The following is a 19,891-nucleotide window of genomic DNA, read 5'->3' as shown; positions in this document are numbered from 1 at the left end:
AGAGCTGGTCTTTACCCTTCAGTCCAGTGAGGAAGAAAAATATTAGACAAATTATTTAAAAAGTACTGAATGTTATCAAAGGAGAAATTTTTATGGGTATATGTAGCAAGAAACATTAACTAAGTTCAGGGGGTCAGGGGAGGCAGTGTTAATCAGGAGCTAGGTAAAAGGGAAGAGAGCACCGAATTTTCCCAGCAGAGGTGATAGCCTATGTTAAGATAGCAAAGCCAGAGGCTGGTTAGGAAGCTTCTCCAGAGCCTAGGCGGAAAATGTCAGTGGTTCAGGTTAGGCAAGCAGCAATGAGGAGAGGCACAAAGAGAGTAAATTCAGGATTTTGGAGATAGAGTCAACAGGATTTAGTGATGGAGCAGAAAAGAAGGCAGAGAAGTAACTAAAAGACAACTCCTGTTTCCAGCTGGAGAAACTAGGTGGACAGTAGTGAACTTGCTTAACTGATCTAGGAAACCTAAGATTACACAGGCACATTCTTACCTCTGTAACTTCAGTTCATCTTATTTTCCCCGATATGCATATCCACTCACCTCGTAGTATGTGCAATATCTCTCTCATAAAGTCTTCCATGGCCTTTCTAGACCATACAAGTCTCTTCATACTCTACACATATTGACTTTTACTTACCATATAGTTGAAGCCTTAAACTGTTCTCCCTACTAGTAATGAGCATAGGGATTCTGCTTTTCAAACAATATCTTAAGCTATGTGAAAAAAGAATTTATGTTTTATACTTCCTTCAATTGCTTGTGTCCACTACAGTGTAGAGAATACACAAAGTATTCAATGATACCTGCTGTCTAATAAATACACTATATGTAGATAGGGAAACCATTAATTCAGACATATGCACATTCATATTTATACATACACATACAACACTAATTATCTGTTAGTCAAAGGAAATGCAACTGAGAAACACACCATGAAAGGACATGAAGCAGAGGGTGATCAGTTGTTTTTCTTGTTAACCATTAAAGCCTTATATAAAAATTAAGTCACTCTCCAAAGAATTATGATAGTATATTTCTTTGATACAATATTCAATTATTGATGAATCAGAAAAAAATCTTTTGATAAAGGACTTTCTAACAGATCTAGCATCTTATTAGGACTTACCAAAAGAAAATGAACAACATCTCCTCTGCAGAAAGCAAGCATGGGATTCACATAATTATGTACCGCCACAAAGTGCCACGCCAGCAAGGGAACACTGGAAGGATCCATCTAAGTGAGGAGAAGGCCACAAAAGCCACCACAGTTTACAGACAAAAAGACAAAGAGAACACTGATTAAAAACACCATCTGACTAGTGTTCCTTAATAAAACGTCCACCCATTTCTCATTAAAATGCCAACGAAGCAGGGACTGACTGGAAAGTGTCATGAGGAAACTTTCGGGGTTGATGGTAATGTTCTACATCTTGATAGAGGTTTGAGTTACAAAAGTATATACATTTGTCAAAGTTCAGCACATGTACACTCAAGATCTGTGCATTTTATTGTATGTAAATTTTATAGAAAAGGGAAAACTTAGATAACTATTGAACTCTAGCTGACCATATGCATGCTGAATACTTAGGAAAAAGAATGCTGATTTCTGCCTTTTCCTTGGAAACAAATTTAAAAATAATCTTATGATGAAGATGGCAGCAGGCAGGATCGGAGGGAGGGTGAGTGTGTAGAGAGTGAGCAAGTGTGTGAGAAAGTGTGAGTGAACGTGAAGGTGGACGACCAAACCCGAGCAGTGCAGAGCCTTGGAGCAGAAGGTTCCTGTGCTGTGGATGGGGGCAGCCAGCTACCACAGTAAGCAGCCCTTCAGGGTGCTTCTCCCTGCACCCCGGGGAGGTCTCACCATTTTGGGAAATCCTGGGTCTTCCCTGGGTGAAAGCAGTGGGAGCAACTAGGGCCCAGCAACCTGAGCCCACCAGTGCACCGGGCACCATTGGACCAGTGGACATTCTGTGTCAACACATATATGTGCACAGAAGTGGAGCTCCCAAGGTGCTCGTTGCGGAAGCCACAGACAGCCCGGAGGCCAGCACCATCCCCCATAGTAGCAGCATGATCAGAGTCGAGATATACTCCCAGCAACAGAGGCTGGGGAGCAGACATCCATCCTCAAACAACAGAAGCACAGACCAGCAGCTGAGACCCATTCCTAACAACTACAGCAAAAGCTGAGCAGGAGTTGAGCCCCATTAGGCAGCAGCACTCCCCAGCCACCAGGACGGGACATGGGGCTCCACAGAGGTCTGTGCAGTCCAGCAGTTCACAAGAGCAGTGGGAAGCCAGAGCCCAAGAGAGACTGGTGCAATCCAGCTGCCCGCCCACGGAAACTATAGGGGGCACCAGAAAGGCCTGTGCAACCCAACAGAGACTGTGCGATCCAGTAACTCACGGGACCTGCGGGGTGCTGAAGCACCAGAGAGGCCTGTGTGACACAGCAGAGATTGTGCCATCCAATTACCCCCAGGAACTGCAGGGTGAGGGGGCACCAGAGAGGCCTGTGTGATCCAGCAGGGACTGTGCCATCCAATTACCCCGGGAACTGCAGGGTGCAGGGGCACCAGAGAGGCATGTGCAACCCAGCAGGGACTGTGCTATCCAGTTACCCGCAGGATCTGTGGGGTGCTGAAGCACCAGAGAGGCCTGTGTGACACAGCAGCCCATAACATAGGCATAGAGCCTGGTCCCCAAAAGGACTGTGTGATCCAGTTACCCGTGGGACCTGCAAGGTGCGGGGGCACCAGAAATGCCTGTGCGACCCAGCTGTGCACAAGATAGGTATAGAGGATGTGAAAATGGAGGCTGAGTATATAGAAGCTATACAGACAATCTCCTAGGACCAAACGGGAATTACAACTAAAATAAAGACAAATCCTCAGATAAAAGCAAAAGAAAAGCAGCAGGACATGACCATATAATCAGGGACATGGGTAGGATCTGCCGAGGCATAAGAGGGTGGTGGGCTGGAAGCCCATGGACAGTAGCAGTCTTAGCTGTGAGCAGAACCCTTGGGGAATAAGGACACATAGTAATTAAAATGCCAAATTTAAAGACAAAGAGAGAATCCTCAAGGAGCAAGAGATAAGCAACAGATTACCTACAAAGGAAACCCCATAAGGCTCTCAGTTGACTTCTCAACAGAAATACCACAGGCCAGAAGGGAGTGGCATGAAGTAATCAAGGTCATGAAAAACAAGGATCTGAATCCAAGACTACTCTATCCAGCAAGATTATCATTCACAATAGAAGGTCAAATAAAGAGCTTCCCGGACAAGAAAAGGCTAGGGGAATATATTACCACCAAACCAGCACAGCTAGATATAATAAAAGGACTGCTGTGATTAGTAGAAGAAATAGGAAGAAAAATATAACCACACTAAACAAAAATAGCAATAAATAAGTACATATCTATAATCACCTTAAATGTAAATGGATTGAATACTCCCATAAAAAGACACAGAGTAGCTGATTGAATAAGAAAGCATGACTCATATGTATATTGTTTACAAGAGACCCACCTCACAATAAAAGACTCACATAGGTTGAAAGTGAAGGGATGGAAAAAATCTCCCAAGGAAATGAAAAGGAAAAAAAAGCTGGGGTAGCAATACTCATATCTGATAAAATAGATTTCAAAGTGAAGGCCATAACTAGAGACAAAGAAGGCCACTACATAATATTGAAAGGATCTATCCAACAGGAAGATATAACCTTGGTAAACATATATGCACCCAATATAGGAGCAACAACATATATTAAAACTCTTCTGGAGGACTTCAAAGGAGAAATCAACAGCAATACAATCATACCAGGGGACTTCAATACCCCGCTGACATCACTAGATAGATCCTCTAGACAAAAAATTAACAAGGAAACAGACTCTAAATGAAGTGCAAGATCAAATGGATTTCATAGATATCTACGGAGAATTACACCCCAAAACTGCAGAATTCACATTCTTCTCAAGTGCACATGGGACATTCTCAAAGACAGACCACATGTTAGGGCACAAAATAAGTCTCTACAAGTTCAAGAAGACTAAAGTCATATAAAGCATCTTCTCAGATCACAATGGCATGAAACTAGAAATCAATTGCAACAGAACTTGCAAAGACATTTGAAAACATAGAGGCTAAATAGCATGTTATTGAACAATAAATGGCTTACCATGGAGATCAAGGAAGAAATTTTAAAATTCCTGAAAACCAATGAAAATGAACACACAACACAAAATCTATGGGATGCAGCAAAAGCAGTTCGGAGAGGGAAGTTCGTAACACTACAGGCCTACATCAAGAAGCAAGAAAAATTTCTAATAGACTATCTAACCTCATAACTTAAAGAACTAGGAAGGAAACAAAAAGAAAACCACAGAGCAAGCAGAAGGAAGGAAATAGTAAAGATCAGAGAGAAAATAAATGACATAGAGACCAAAAAAACAATTCAAAGGATCAATGAAACAAAGAGCTGCTTCTTTGAAAAAATAAACAAGATTGATGGACCCTTAGCTAGACTCACCAAGAAACAAAAAAAGAGAACCCAAATACACAAAATCAGAACTGAGAAGAAAAAGAATAACTGACACCACAGAAACACAAAGGATCGTGAACAAATATTATGAACAATTATACGGCAACAAATTTGACAATCTAAGAGAAATGGACAAATTTCTAGAATCAAATACTCTCCCAAGACTGAACTGGGAAGTGATAAAAAACTTGAACAGGCCAATAACGACAAAAGAAATTGAAGATGTAATCAAGACTCTTCCAGCAAACAAAAGCCCAAGCCCAGACGGCTTCACGGGGGAATTTTACCGAACATTCAATAAAGAACTAATACCCATTTTCCTCAAACTATTTAAAAAAATTTAAGAAGAAGAAAGACTTCCAAACTCATTTTATGAGGCCAGCATAATTCTAATTCCAAAACTAGAAAAAGACACTACAAAGAAAGAAAACTACAGGCCAGTATCACTGATGAACATAGATGCCAAAATCCTGAACAAAACACTAACAAATCAAATCCATCAATACATCAAAAAAATTATTCACCATGACCAAGTGGTATTCATCCCAGGGACGCAAGGCTGGTACAATATTTGAAAATCAATAAATGTGATATAACACATGAACAAAATGAAAGATAAGAATCATATGATCATATCAATAGATGATGAAAAAGCATTCGACAAAATCCAGCATCCATTTCTGATAAAAACGCTCAGCAGTGTGGGAATAGAGGGTTCATATCTAGACATAATAAAGGCCATATATGAAAGACCTACAGCCAACATCATACTCAATGGGCAGAAACTAAAAGCATTTTCCTTAAGAACAGAAACAAAGCAAGAATGCCCACTTTTGCCACTCTTATTTAACATAGTACTGGAAGTCTTAGCCACAGCAATCAGACATGAAAAAAAATAAATAAATAAAAGGGATCCAAGATGGAAAGGAGGAAGTGAAACTGTCATTATTCGCAGATGACATGATACTATATGAAGAAAACCCCAAAGACTCCATCAAAAATTTACTAGACTTAATAAATGAATTTGGCAAAGTAGCAGGATAGAAAATTAACATCAAGAAATCAACAGCATTCTTATACACCAATGATGAACTCACAGAAAGAGAAACTAAAGAAACAATGCCATTTACCATGACGGCAAAAAAATTAAGATACCTAGGAATAAACTTAACCAAAGAAATAAATGACCTATTCGCAGAAAACTACAGGTCATTGAAAAAAGAAATAGAGGAAAATATAAAAAAGTGGAAGCACATGCCTTGTTCATGGATTGGAAGAATCAACATCATTAAAATGTCCATACTACCCAAAGTAATCTATAGATTCAATGCAATCCCCATAAAAGTATCAATGACATACTTCACAGAACTAGAACAAATCCTTGAAAAGTCCATATGGAACCAAAAACGATCTCGAATAGCCACAGCAATCTTGAAAAAGAACAAAGTAGGAGGGATCACATTACCAGATTTCAGGTTACACTACAAAGCCACTGTAATCAAAACAGCCTGGTACTAGCACAAGAACAGGCATATAGACCAGTGGAACAGAACAGAGAACCCAGAAATGGACCCAGGCAATATGCTCAATTAATATTTGACAAAGGTTGCAAGAGCATATAGTGGAGTAAAGACAGCCTCTTTAATAAATGGTGTTGGAAAAAATGGACAACTACATGCAAAAAAAAAAATGAAACTAGACCATCAACTTACACTATACACAAAAATAAACTCAAAATGGATAAAAGACTTAAATATGACTCATGAATCCATAAAAATCCTACAAGAAACTGTAGGAAACAAAATTTCAGACATCATACGCAGCAGAATTCACTGATATATCACCTAAAGCAACAGAAACAAAGGAGAAAATGAACACATGGGACTACATCAAACTCAAAAGCTTCTGCACAGCAAAAGAAACAACCATCAAAATGGAAAGGGAACCCACTGTATGGGAGAGCATAACTGCCAATGATATATCAGATAAGGATTAACTTCCAAAATATATAGAGTGCTCATACAACTCAACAAAAGGAAGACAAAGAACCCAATTAAAAAAATAGGCAGAGGAACGAAATAGACACCTCTCCAAACAGGACATACAAATAGCTAAGAGACATATGAAGAAATGCTCAACATCACTAATTATCAGAGAGATGCAAATTAAAACAACAATGAGGTATCACCTCACACCTGGCAGAATGGTTGCCATCAACAAATCATCAGACAACAAGTGTTGGCGAGGGTGTGGAGAAAAAGGGACTCTATACACTACTGGTGGGAATGCAGGCTGGTGCAGCCACTATGGAAATCAATATGGTGTTACCCCCAAAAATTAAAAATTGAACTTCCATTTGACCCAGTGATCCCACTTCTAGGAATATACCCTAAGAAGCTTGAAACACCAATCAGAAAGAATATATGTACCCCCATGTTCATAGCAGCACTATTTACAATAGCTAAGATCTGGAAACAGCCCAAATGTCCATCAGTAGATGAATGGATAAAAAAGCTGTGGTACATATACACAGTGGAGTACTATGCAGCTGTAAGAAAGAAAGATCTCTTATCCTTTGAGACGACATGGAGGGACTTGGAAAGTATTATCCTAAGCGAAACAAGCCAAACAGAGAAAGACAAGTATCATATGATCTCATTTATTTGTGGAATATAATGAACATAACAGTCTGAGGAATAGGGATAGTCCCAGAGACGTGGAAGTGGAGTACAGACTGACAATCCCCAGAAGGGGGGGTGTGGGGAAGATAAACCACAGAACTTATTTACATGTATGCATGAAAAATAGACATGGATAACAAAGCTCGGGACAGGGAGGGGAGGAAGGGGGAGGGGGGAAAGGAGAAACATCTGTAACAAAAATAAATTAATTTTTAAAAAAAGAAAAAATAATAATCTGATGAGTGGATGAAGAGATGGATACATAGTTTAAAAATACAGTAAAATTTTAATTACAGAATTTAGATAGTGGATATACAGATGTTCAATGTAAATTTTTTTTTTTATTTCTCTGTTTGGAAATGATCATAATAAGATGTCAGGACAAATACCAACAAAAACATACAAAAAGATCCAAATACTAACCACCATGATAAACCTCAATTAGCCAATGAAGCTGACCTAAGAAACATTAATGGTAATCTAAACCAGTTTTGCCAGGCTTCCACTGGAGCCAAGAGATACACAGAGTACCATCAAGGAAACAGAAGAGTGATCCCCCTCAGCATTGGGCTGCTTTCTGAACTAGTCTTAGTTCTGTACCATCATTGTCCATCCCATCCTATCAATACTTCTCCTCACAAACACTAGAAGACCAAAAATCTCTGAAAACCAAGCAGGAAAATAAAAGGGAAATTGGGCATACATAACACATTCTGGGAAGTATCATCCCCCAAAATAAAATACCAGAGGCAGAAGCCAGGGAAAGAGTATGTAGTAGCAGTGTATGCTGGCTATTACCGTAAAGTGTTCAATATCTAAGCAGCTGCTGAAAAACTTAAAGTAATAAAGGTAGAAACGTTCAGATCTCACCATCCCCAGGATACTGCTCCAGTCAACAGCTTATGCTGCTTTGGTCACATCGAGGTAAATTCAGACAATAATCTTTGGAGTACTGACTTCAATTCTATCTAGTTTTATGATAATCTCACAGAATTCACTTACAAGTCATTTTTACCAACCTCCTGACATGGTCTTTTTGCTAATAAGGTGGAGAGGCTTACTCACCCGTCCATAGGGAAAAGTCATCCACACTTTCAAGGATGGTTTCAATCCAATGACCAATATCTTTAGAAGAAAAATATTTTTTAATATTTATTCTGTAATTTTCAAATTTTTGGTATTCAAAGCCTCTAAAAGTTCTGGGTTTCATCTTCTAAATACACCTACCTTGGTTAAGGATGCCATGGCCAATAAGGAAAACTGTGTGATAGGATGATCTTTCAAGTCAGGTTTAGAATGGAGAGGCTCAATACAACACACTTCACCCTTGGAACCACTGAACAGGCATCGAGATTCACAGGTTCTCACTCCCATCACTCTCCTGAAAATGTAACCAAAAAATTCAGAATTGATTTAGCAGTGACTCAAGGCACTATCCCATCTAGCTTGGATTATGACAGTAGCCTCCTAACTCCTGCTCTTGCCCCTAGAAATCCAAACTCCACATGACATCAGCATAATCTTTTTGAAGTATAGGTCAGATTTATTACTCTTCTAAAAACACTCCAATGGCTTGCCACTTACATAAAATAAAATCCAAACTTTTTACCATGTTCTAAAAGGCCCTGTATGATCTGACTCCAGCCTTCACCCCTTCACCCTGTTGTTCCTGACAAAGTCATGCTCCAGCCACACCTGTCTTTCCTTTGCTCCAGCAGGCCAAGTTTGTGCCCACCCTATCAAAGCTTTTGTGTTCAAATGTCCCTCTGCCAGAAACATTTCTTCCAGTTCTTTACATTTGTTTGACCACATTATCATTCAGGTCTTTGTTCAAGTGTCACCTTCTGAGTGAAGACTTCCTGAATTATCCTCAAGTGCATTCCAGCACACTGACCTGTCTTATTTTCCTCAAAACATTCTTAAGTATTGAAATTACTTCATTTGTGCATTGGTTTACTGTCTGTATCCCTACCCCCACCCTGACTAGAGTGTAAATTCTATTAGAGTAGCAACCTTATCTGGCTCACAACTGCAACTTTGGTGCCTAGAAAAATGGCTACACATACAGATGCTCAATAAACATTAGCTGAACAAATAAATAGTATTTTTAAGCAATTACTTTGGGCTCAGCATTGTTAGAAGGTATAAGAAATATAAGAAACAAACAAACTCCTTACTTTAAAGAACTTATGGTAACATAATACACACTAAATTTTACATTCTATTTTTCTACATTCAGCTTTTTAAGTGTTCTTCCATGTTATCTAGAGTCTTTGCTCTTATTTAAAGAATAAATGGGGCAATTCCAAGGCAATAAAAACCTTCCTACACCTGGCTATTATGGTTTTAGAATCAATTGGGCCTGAGGCCTAAACCAAATTTAGTAAAATACTCCAGATTAATGGTTCTCAAGCCTGACAGCACAAAAGAATCCCCTGGGGAATAGTTTAGAATCCCAACGCAAACCTACAAAGACAGAAACGGGGCGGGGGAGGGAGGGTAAGCCTGGAACTCTGTATGTTCTGTAAGCTTCCCCAGGTCATTGAAATACGGAACGATAACCTATTTTCAATTACATTAAGGATTTTCCAGACTTCTTCATGTTCAACTTCAAGTCATTAACCAGAGCTAGTCTTTTCATTTGTCAACAAATGTTCATTAGTCTCTTACTTAAATGTCAATTCAAAAACAGAGCCTCCGCTGTCGTTGCAAATTGCAAGAGTTGGATCATCTGTAAACTGAACAGAGAAAAACTTATTTTCTTGTAGATTTTTAAATAACCAGTAAAAGTACTAGGAAAGTAAGGGAGGGAATTATAAAAATTTTATAATCTAAAACAACACACTTAGCACTGAAATCACCTTAGCTAGACTTATCTATTACTCTAAACATGCAATCTTGCACAAAGTCAGAATAAAAATGGCTCAATATCTTTAAAAACCTGTGGCTTTAAAAATGCAAAACATCTTACCTTTGGATAAAAGAAAAATACAAACTACAATTTATAAAAGCTCTAAAGTTCTCTACCTGAGTTCCTACAGTAACTTTTTCTAACTTGCTATTAAACTAAATAGCATACTTTGGATACATTTGCAGTTGCCTTGTTTTAAAACAAAAACACAATAAAAGATATGTGGTATCTTTGGGGAATAAACTTTTCTAAATATGTTTTTTTAAATGACTGAGGAGTTAATCCATTATACTTAAAATAGTTTAACTTTTTATATAACTGTTCCTAAAATGTGCTACCTCCTTGCTCTTCTTCAACCAAGTATACCTCAGTTTTTATTACTTACCCTGGAAAACTCAAAGTAATACATGATGTTCACAGTGACAGACTGTTCTAAGGGCTTATGAGGTAGGGTAAATGTGGATGTTCTATGATACAAAATTGAATAACTTGTATCATATACAGTGACTAGCCTCCCTATCCCACTGGTTGGCGAACCATCCTAAATGGCATGCCTTCACGCTCTTAGTCAGGGATGGCTGAGGTATAGGAGATTACCATAAAATTATTCTTCCTCGACTCCACACACAAGCACAGTAAAGAAGTCCCACACTTTCACTCTCAAAGCCTAGCTGAGAGGTTGCCAAAATAAGAGGCATATACCCTGGAATGTAGGAAAAATAACAGAACTCATATTTTTATTTATTAATTTTCTACTTCTTGTGTACATATTTTACAGTGTACTTAAGTATTTGTACAGTATGTTCATGTAATTTTAAAATGTATAAATAAATAAAAATATGCAAGCCCAAACTGTTATTAATGGGATGTAGGGTTAACTTTTGAGAACAATGAGTAAGAGATGAAATGCAAGTGGCTACTGTCAATCCAAAAATTCAGAAGTATCTAATGATATATATCTTTCACCACCCCTTTCTCCAATGTCACATCTGCATGTACCAACACCTTTATCACCATTCCCAAGCAACACAATGGCTACAACTATTACGCTTTTAACCTCAGCTGCATTCTCTTTTCCCTCTGCCTTTATAGCTTGTTTCCTCCCAAAGGGTGTGCTTTTTTCTGCAAATGGACTGGCCTTTCATAAACACCACCAACTAATTACTCCTTCAACCAAACATTTATTGAGCAGTTACTATGTGTAACACAGAAATAAATGAGAAAGATTCTGTTTCAAAGATCTTAATCTATTAAAGGATATAAAACATAAACACAAGCAACTATAATGTATTAGGAGTTGGTACATACTATATGAAAAAAGGTCAAAATAAAGTACCATGATGTTCAGAAACAAAAGAAATTCTCCATACTTTTACTTGTCTTGGTTGTTTTCATTGTTGCTAAATGCTTCAATGTTGCTTTATCACAAAAGATTTTTATGTAACTAACCTAGATACAGACACATAAACTCCAGATGCTTGCAGACGTTAAAAAGCATATGTATGGATGAGAGAGGTCTGCACAGCTAAGCAACCAAATGTGTACCTGATTAAAATCCAGAAAATCCAATTTTAGACTTCCCTAGTTATAGTCCTTTACCTTTTATGCTTCTGAGTATGGCTTGACAACATAAAAAAATCAAGGTTTACATTGCATTTATAAATAAAATCTGTTACCTAAGTTGGCTTATTTTTTTCAGGCCTGTAAGGAAAAAGCCAAGACTCAAACAAATCTTAATGCTTTTCCTTTAGAGGCCTGAAAGAAAATAAACAGATTCATTTCTAAACATAATACAAACCTTGGTTCTTTCAGAGTTGGTGTCTTGAACCTCAGGTAACTCCAACACAGTGGAACCAAGCATACTATCTTGGCAATAAAATCTTGGTGGACTAAACAAAATGTAAAAAGACTTTAAAAATCTTTACATGAGTTTTCATCAGGGTACCGCCTCTCTTTGCTGTCAACCTCTTATCTAGAATCATGTCAATTTGCTCTTTTTCTGCTATGTCTATTAGACATCAATACAGCTTGCTGCTAAATGTTACCATGCTGGGCCACCTCTGGTTTTTTCACTTGGGAAAACATCTTGTTGGGCTAGTCAAACAAAACACAGTTCATTTTCAAGAATTCTGTTCATAAAGAAATTTACTTAAAAAGAGATACAAAGGCATAATAATACAAATTATTAGAAAAAGAAAACAAAGATATTACCTTAATGTGCAATATTGCTGTTCCTGGAGGATGAGCATCTGTTATTGATCTTAGAAGTTTTCCACTGGCTAAATCCCACATAGTAATCTGTAAGACAACTAAATGCTTTAAAAAACACATTTATTGCTCTTTTTTGGACTTAAGTATCCTGCCTTCTGGCTGAAATAATCTATTCTTGGTCTATAAACAGTGCAGGCAAAGAACTATAAAGTTAAAGTATAACTAAAGGTTGCAGACTCCTTAAGCATGGGTCCTCATTCCATCTTTATCTACCCCTCATACTGCCCAATCTTTTCCCTTTAGATTTTAAATGTTGTTTTTATACTGACAAGTAAAGAAATTTCTTTAATGAAGAAATTTCTTTAATGAGTCCATTTCTTTAGGACTGATAAAAATTACAGAAAAGGCTTACTACCAAACTAACCAGTGATGTATGTTACAAGATGAGAAAAACCGTATCTTATTGCCATTTCAGAAATGGAAAGAAATACCAAAATAGTTATCCAAGAGCACAGTACTAAGAATACACAAAGCAGAATATAGTATATTTAAAAAGCAGCAACAATTACTTATTCTACTGTAAGGAAGTAAATGTTGTACAACACCCTGGTTTGTTTATAGAAGCTACTTATTTATACAGACACATAATTTAAGATATTAAAAATCACAGACTCAAAAGGTCAGGGGTTCAAGATGACAGAGACCTAAATGAAAAAGACCTAAAAACTGCTAAATAGCTCCTCTACAACAAAGAATAAAAGGGCTATATCAAGATGGGTAGGAGAGACAGAGATGCAGTCTCACCAAAAACCCACCCCCAACCCATTAACCTACAGATCTCACAAATACAGAGCTTCCACCTGAGGAGTGAAGAATTCATGCTCCCTATCAGACACCCCTATTCTTGGGGCCGGCACCAGAGATGAGCCCCAAAACACCTGGCTTTGAAAACAAAGAGGCTTGTGTCCAGCAAACACAAAGGGCTTTAGGGAACTGAGATTCTGCCTGTAAGGGACTTGCACGTAGACTCACTTGCCCAGGAACCCAGCACAAAAGCAGAACTATACATAAAGGAGATTCATTTGCTAATCTTATCATGTCTGCTGAAAGGGCTGGAGCCTGATGGGACTCTCTCCAGGGACAGAGGCGTTGCTGGGTGCCATTTATGCACTCTCCCCATACATTGCTATTGCCAACCAGTATATGCAGTCACAGCACACTCCTGCTATCCCACTAAAGCTGGAGAGCATGCCCCTACAGTCTGCTGCTCCCTCACTAAAACTGGCAAAAGTGTCCCAGTCTGGTGCTCTCCCACAGCCCTACCAACGCCGCCAGGTGCACCCCAGCCCAGCATTGTCCAGTGGCCTCGACAAAGCTGGCAGGTTCGCTCCAGCCCTGTGCTCTCCCTCTGCCTTGCCCAAGCCAGTGGGAGTGTGCAGTTCACACAGGGGCAGCCATAAATCTAGAGGCCATGGAGGAGCTCTCAGAGAACGTAGACTAAAATATGTCATCTTTGCACTCTCTCTGAATCATTACAGCTCGCTGGTACCTTCCAGAAAGGAGCTAATATACTTGTCTGGAAGCCCAATTTTTGCAACTGTTGCCCAGGGAACACCTGCAGGTCACCTGGTCTGGAGGCCAGCAGGTTTTACAACTGTAGTCCCAGAGCACTGTATATATTTGCATACTTTAAAAGCTGCTGCTGAAGGGTCTGGTTTCCACTCAGCCTGAAACTGGGTGCTGAATAAAATCTCTCCCTTTGTAACACTGACAAGTCATGGAAAACACTCAATAACTAGGACCTATCAAGAATAAATCAGATTGCTCAGACAATCACAAAAGTGAAAGAGACAACCACAAAAGTTCGAGAGACAACCAAGAGTTAGGGCCAGGCTGAACAATAATGTTCATCTCCTACATAAGGTCAGTCCCTCAAGACAGGGAGAGGCAGCTGCTTCCCCTAACACAGAGGAAAAAACACAGCGAGTCAAGCAAAATGAGGAAACAAATATGTTCTGAACAAAAGAATAAGATAAAACCTCAGGGGAAAAAAATACCTGAATGAAATAGAAATAAGTAATTTACCTGATAAAGAGTTCAAAATAATGGTAATAAACATGCTCACCAAACTTGGCAGAAGGAAGGAAGGAACACAGTGAGAACATCAACAAAGATATAGAAACTATAAAAAGGTACCTAACAGAAGTCACAGAGTTGAAGAACACAGAGCTGAAATGGAAGAATAAATAAATAAACACTACAGGGGTTCAATAACAAACTGGATCAAGTAGAAGAAAGGATTAGTGATCTGAAAGACAGAGCAGTGGAACTACCCAAACAAAGTAGCAAAAAGGAAAAACAAAAAACTTTTTTTACATAAAGCTACCTTAAGAGACCTAGAGGTCAACATCAAGTGAAATAACATTCACATCACATGAGTACCAAAAGAAGACAAGGAGGCAAATTTATGTATTCATTTATTTTTGTTGTTGTTGTTAATCTTCATCCAAGGATATTTTTCCATTAATTTTTAGATAGAGTAGAAGGGAGGGAGGAGGAGGGAGATAGAGAGAGGGAAAGAGAAACATCAATGTGAGAGAGTCACACTGATGGGTTGCTTCCCAGACAACCCTGACTGGGGCCAGGATCAAACCTGCAACCCAGGTACATGCCCTTGACTAGGAATCGAACCCATGACCCTTCAGACCACAGTTCAATGCTCTAATCACTAAGGCAAACCAGCCAGGGCAGCAGAAAACTTTTTAAAGACATATGGCTGCAAACTTCCCTACCTAGAGAAGAAAACAGACATCCAGATCCAGGAAACTCACAGAGTTCCAAATAAGATAAACAATATTCACATCAAGACACATTATAATTAAAGTGTCAAAAAGTAAAGATAAAGAGAGAATAATGTTAAAAGCAGCAAAAGAAAAACAACTGGTTCCAAACAAGGGAACCCCAACCCCCAAAGACTATCAGCACATTTTTCAGCAGAAACTTTGCAGACCAGAAGGGAGTGGCATGATATATGCAAAGTGCTGAAAGGAAAAAACTTCCAACCAAAATACTCTACTGGGCAAGGATATCATTTAGAATTAAATGAGAGATCAAGAGTTTCTAGATAAGCAAAAGCTAAAGGAGTTCATCCCTACTAAACCAGCCTTACAAGAAATGTTAAAGAAACTTCTTTAAGCTGACTGAAAAGACACTAATTAGTAACAAGAGAACATATAAAAGTAAAAATCTCACTGGCAAAGGTAAATATATAGGAAAGATAATGGATTAATCACTTAAAGCTAGTATGAAGGTTAAAAGACAAAAGTAGTAAAAATAACTATAACTACAATAAATAATTAAGGGATACACAAAATAAAAAGATGCAAAATGTGACATCAAAAACATAAAACATGTAGGGAGGGGAAGTAAAAATGCAGAGTTTTAGACAGCATTAAACTTAACTTACTATAAACTTAAAAGATAATAAGAAATCGAAGCATAACAATAAATAAATAGTCATCAAACCACAAGGAAAGAGAGGAAAAGAAGAAGAAAGGAACTACCAGTCAGAAAACAATCAACAAAATGGCAATAAGTACATAGTTATCAATAATTAGTTTAAGTGTAAGTGAACTAAATTTTCCAAACAAAAGACACAGAAGTGGCTGGATGTGTTAAAACAAGACCCATCTATATGGTGACTATAAGACTCACTTCAGATGTATGGAAACAAACAGAATGAAAGTAAAAGGATAGAAAAAGATGTTTCATGCAAATGAAAACCAAAAGAAAGCTGGGATAGCTATACTTCTACCAGACAAAACAGACTTTGAAACAAAGTCTGTAATAAAAGATGGGCATTATATGAGGATAAAGGGGTCAATCCAACAAGACAATAAACATTTGTAAATGTTTATGAACCCAATATAGGAACACCTAAATATATAAAGCAAATATTAACAGACCTAAAGAAAGAAATGGACAGCAATACAATAATAGTAGGGGATTCTAATACCCAACTTACATCAATGAATAGATCATGAGATAGAAAATCAATAAAGAAACATAGGCCTTAAATTACACATTATACCAGATGTACTTAATAGATATATAGAGAACATTCAATTCAAAAGCAGCATAATACACAGCCTTCTCAAGTGCACACAGAACATTCTCCAGGATAAATCACATGTTAAGTGACAAAAGAAGTCTCAATAAATTTAAGACTAAAATCATATCAAGCATCTATTCTGACAATAGTATAAAATCAGAAATAGCCCTGGCCGGTTTGGCTCAGCGGTTAGAGCGTCGGCCTGCGGTCCGGAGAGACCCGGGTTCGGTTCCCGCTAAGGGCATGTACCTCGGTTGCAGTTTGTCCCCGGCCCTGGTTGGTCGTGCGGGTGGCAGCCACTCGATGCGTCCCTTTCACATCGATGTTTCTCTCTCTCTCTCCCTCCTGCTCTATCTGAACAAAGAATGAAAAAGTGTCCTCGGGTGAGGATAAAAAAAATAAAAATAAAAAAATAAAATAAAATAAAATAAAATAAAATCAGAAATAAAAAAATAGCACAAGCCCTGGCTGGTTTGGCTCAGCGGTTAGAGTGTCGGCCTTCGGTCCAGAGAGACCCAGGTTCGGTTCCTGCAAAGGGCACGTACCTCGGTTGCAGTTTGTCCCAGCCCTGGTTGGGTTGTGCAGGTGGCAACCACTCGATGTGTCCCTTTCACATAGATGTTTCTCTCTCTCTTTCTCCCTCCTACTCTATCTGAACAAAATATGGAAAAATGTCCTTGGGTGAGGATAAAAAAGAAGAAAAAAATATCACAAATATGTGGAGATTAAACAACATGTTACTGAACAACCAATTGGTCAATAAAGAAATTAAAGAAGAAATTAAAAAATACCTTAAGACAAATGAAAACAGAAATACAACATACCAGAATCTATGGGATGAAACAAAAGCAGTTTTAAGAGGGAATTTCATAGCAATACAGTCCTACCTCAAGAAACAAGAAAAACCTCAAATGAACAAACTAAATTTACACCTAAAGGGTCTAAAACAAACAAAAAAGAAAAGCCCAAAGTTAGTAGGAGAGAAATAATAAAGATCAAGCAGCAATGAATGCAATAAAGACTAAAAAAACAATTTAAAAGGTCAATAAAACTAAGAGATGGATCTTTGAAAAGATAAACAAAACTGGCAAATCTTTAGCTAGAATCACTAAGAAAAAAAGAGAGAGGGCTCAAATAAAAATATCAGAAATGGAAGAGAAGTTATAATGGATACCACCGAAATACAAAGGATCATAGGAGACTCCTGTGAACAACAAATTCAACAACCTAGAATAGATCAATTCCTAAAAACATACAATCTTCCAAGACTAAATCATAAAGAAATAGAAAATCTGAATAGACCAATTACTAGTAGAAAGATTGAATCAATAATCAAAAATCTCCCAACACACATAAGTCCAGGACCAGATAGCTTTAATGCTGAGTTCTGCCAAACATTTAAAGAAGATTTGTTGCCTATCTTTCTCAAACTCATCCAAAAAACTAAAGAGGACATAACATTTCCAAACTCACTTTATGAGGTCAGCATTACCCTGGTACCAAAACCAGACAAAAACTGAAAATCACAGGCTAATATCATTCAACAAAGATGCAAAAATCTTCAACAAAACATTAAAAGAATCATATACCATGATGATGAGATTCATTCCAGGGATGCAAGGATGGCACAATATCCACACTCAGATGATTAGAGCATCAGTACATACACCGAAAGGTTGCTGATTTGATTCCTGGTAAGGGCACATACCTAGGTTGCAGGTTCAATCCCTGGTTGGGGCAGGAGGCGACCAATCAATGTCTCTCACATCCATATTTCTCTCTCTCTGTCTCTCTCCTTCCCTCCTACCTTCTCTCTCTAAAAAAACACCCAAACAACAGAAACATATCTTCAGGTGAAGATCAAAAGGAAAACAAGTAAATAAAATAAAATATAGAATAAAATCATATGATTATCTTAATAGACACAGAAAATCATTTGACAAAGTTCAACATCCATTTTATGATAAAAACTCTCTACAAAGTGGGTATAGAGGCAGCATACTTGTACATAATAAGGGTCATATATGGCAAGCCCTTGGCTAACATACTAAACAGTGAAAAGCTGAAAGTGCTTCCTCTAAAATCAGGAATAAGACAAGGATGCCCACTCTTGTTATTTTTTTTTAATTCTTACCCGAGGATATTTTTCTATTTATCATCAGATAGAGTAGGAGGGGGAGAGAGAGAGAGAAACATTGATGTGAGAGAGACACATCGACTGGTTGCCTCCTGCATGACCCAACCAGCGTCTGGGGTAAACTGCAACTGAGGTATGTGCCCTTGACTGGAATCAAACCTGTGACTTGTGGGTGCATGGGCCAATGTTCTAACCACTAAGCCAAAGCAGCCAGAGCCCACTCTTGCTATTTTTATCCAACATAGTATTGGAAGTCCTAGGCAGAGCAATTAGGAAAGAAAAAAAATAAAGAAAAAGCATCTGAATTGCAAAGGAAGTAAAACTGTCATTGCTGACAATATGATTTTATATATAGAAAATGCTAAAGACACCACCAAAAAAAACTGTTCAAATTAATAAACAAATTCAGTAAAGTTGCAGGTTACAAAATCAATATACAAAATTCTGTTGCATTTTTATACAACAAAAAACTATCAGAAAGAGAAATTAAGAAAACAACCCCATTTATAATTACATCAAAAAGAATAAAATAACTCAAATTAAATTTAACCAAGGAGGTGAAAGACCTGTACACTGAAAATTATAAGGCACTGAGTGAAAGAAACTGAAGAACACACAAATAAATGGAAAGATATTTTGAGCTTATGGATTAGAAGAATTAATATAGTTAAAATGTCCATGGTACTAAAAGCAATCTATAGATTCAATACAATTCCTATCAAAATTCCAATGACATTTTTTCAATGAAACAAAACAAACAATCCTAAAATTTGTATGGATCCATAAAGACCCAAATAACCAAAGAAATCTTGAGAAAAAAGAACAAAGCTAAAAGAATCACACTCCTGGATTTCAAACTATATTATAAAATTATAATAATCAAAACTACATGGTACTGGCATTAAAACAGATACATAGATAATGGTACAGAATAGACACCCCAGAAATAAACCCACACATATTAATTCATGACAATGGAGGCAAGAATATACAATGGGGAAAGGACAGTCTCTTCAATAAATGGTGTTGGGAAAACTGGACAGCCACATGCAAAAAGAATGAAACTGAACTACTCTCTTACACCATACAAAAATATTAATTCAAAATAGATCAAACTTGAATTTAAGACTGAGACAATAAGACTCCTAAAAGAAAATATAAATGATAAATTCCTTGGCATCAGTCTTGGTGATAAATTTTTGGATCTGACTCCAAAGCATAAATAAACAAGTGAGACTACATCAAACTAAAAAGCTTCTGTACAGCTAAAGAAACCATCAACAAAATGAA

At 37.7% G+C, this 19,891-nt stretch overlaps 1 protein-coding gene across 7 annotated transcripts in view; it reads right to left on the bottom strand.

Annotated features, from left to right (window-relative positions):
- VPS8 (VPS8 subunit of CORVET complex) overlaps window positions 1-19,891 on the bottom strand; it is a 268,778-nt gene that overhangs the window by 205,155 nt on the left and 43,732 nt on the right. For 3 of the 7 annotated variants that reach the window (XM_036243939.1, XM_036243937.1, XM_036243938.1), the window contains 5 exons: window positions 12,354-12,440; window positions 9,902-9,969; window positions 8,459-8,612; window positions 8,297-8,356; window positions 1,132-1,239 (listed from right to left, as the gene is read on the bottom strand). In XM_036243939.1, the coding sequence (XP_036099832.1) occupies window positions 1,132-1,239; window positions 8,297-8,356; window positions 8,459-8,612; window positions 9,902-9,969; window positions 12,354-12,440 (477 nt within the window). Of the gene's footprint in view, window positions 1-1,131; window positions 1,240-8,296; window positions 8,357-8,458; window positions 8,613-9,807; window positions 9,970-11,940; window positions 12,032-12,353; window positions 12,441-19,891 lie in introns of those variants that run through there. The other 4 variants (XM_036243940.1, XM_036243943.1, XM_036243942.1 and 1 more) reach the window with 4 other exon arrangements.

Source organism: Molossus molossus, unplaced genomic scaffold (assembly GCF_014108415.1).
Source record: "Molossus molossus isolate mMolMol1 unplaced genomic scaffold, mMolMol1.p scaffold_m16_p_5, whole genome shotgun sequence".
Classification (NCBI taxonomy): Eukaryota; Metazoa; Chordata; class Mammalia; order Chiroptera; family Molossidae; genus Molossus; species Molossus molossus.
The sequence above is the reverse complement of the archived record's forward strand: the minus strand, read 5'-3'. Positions and strand labels throughout refer to the sequence as shown.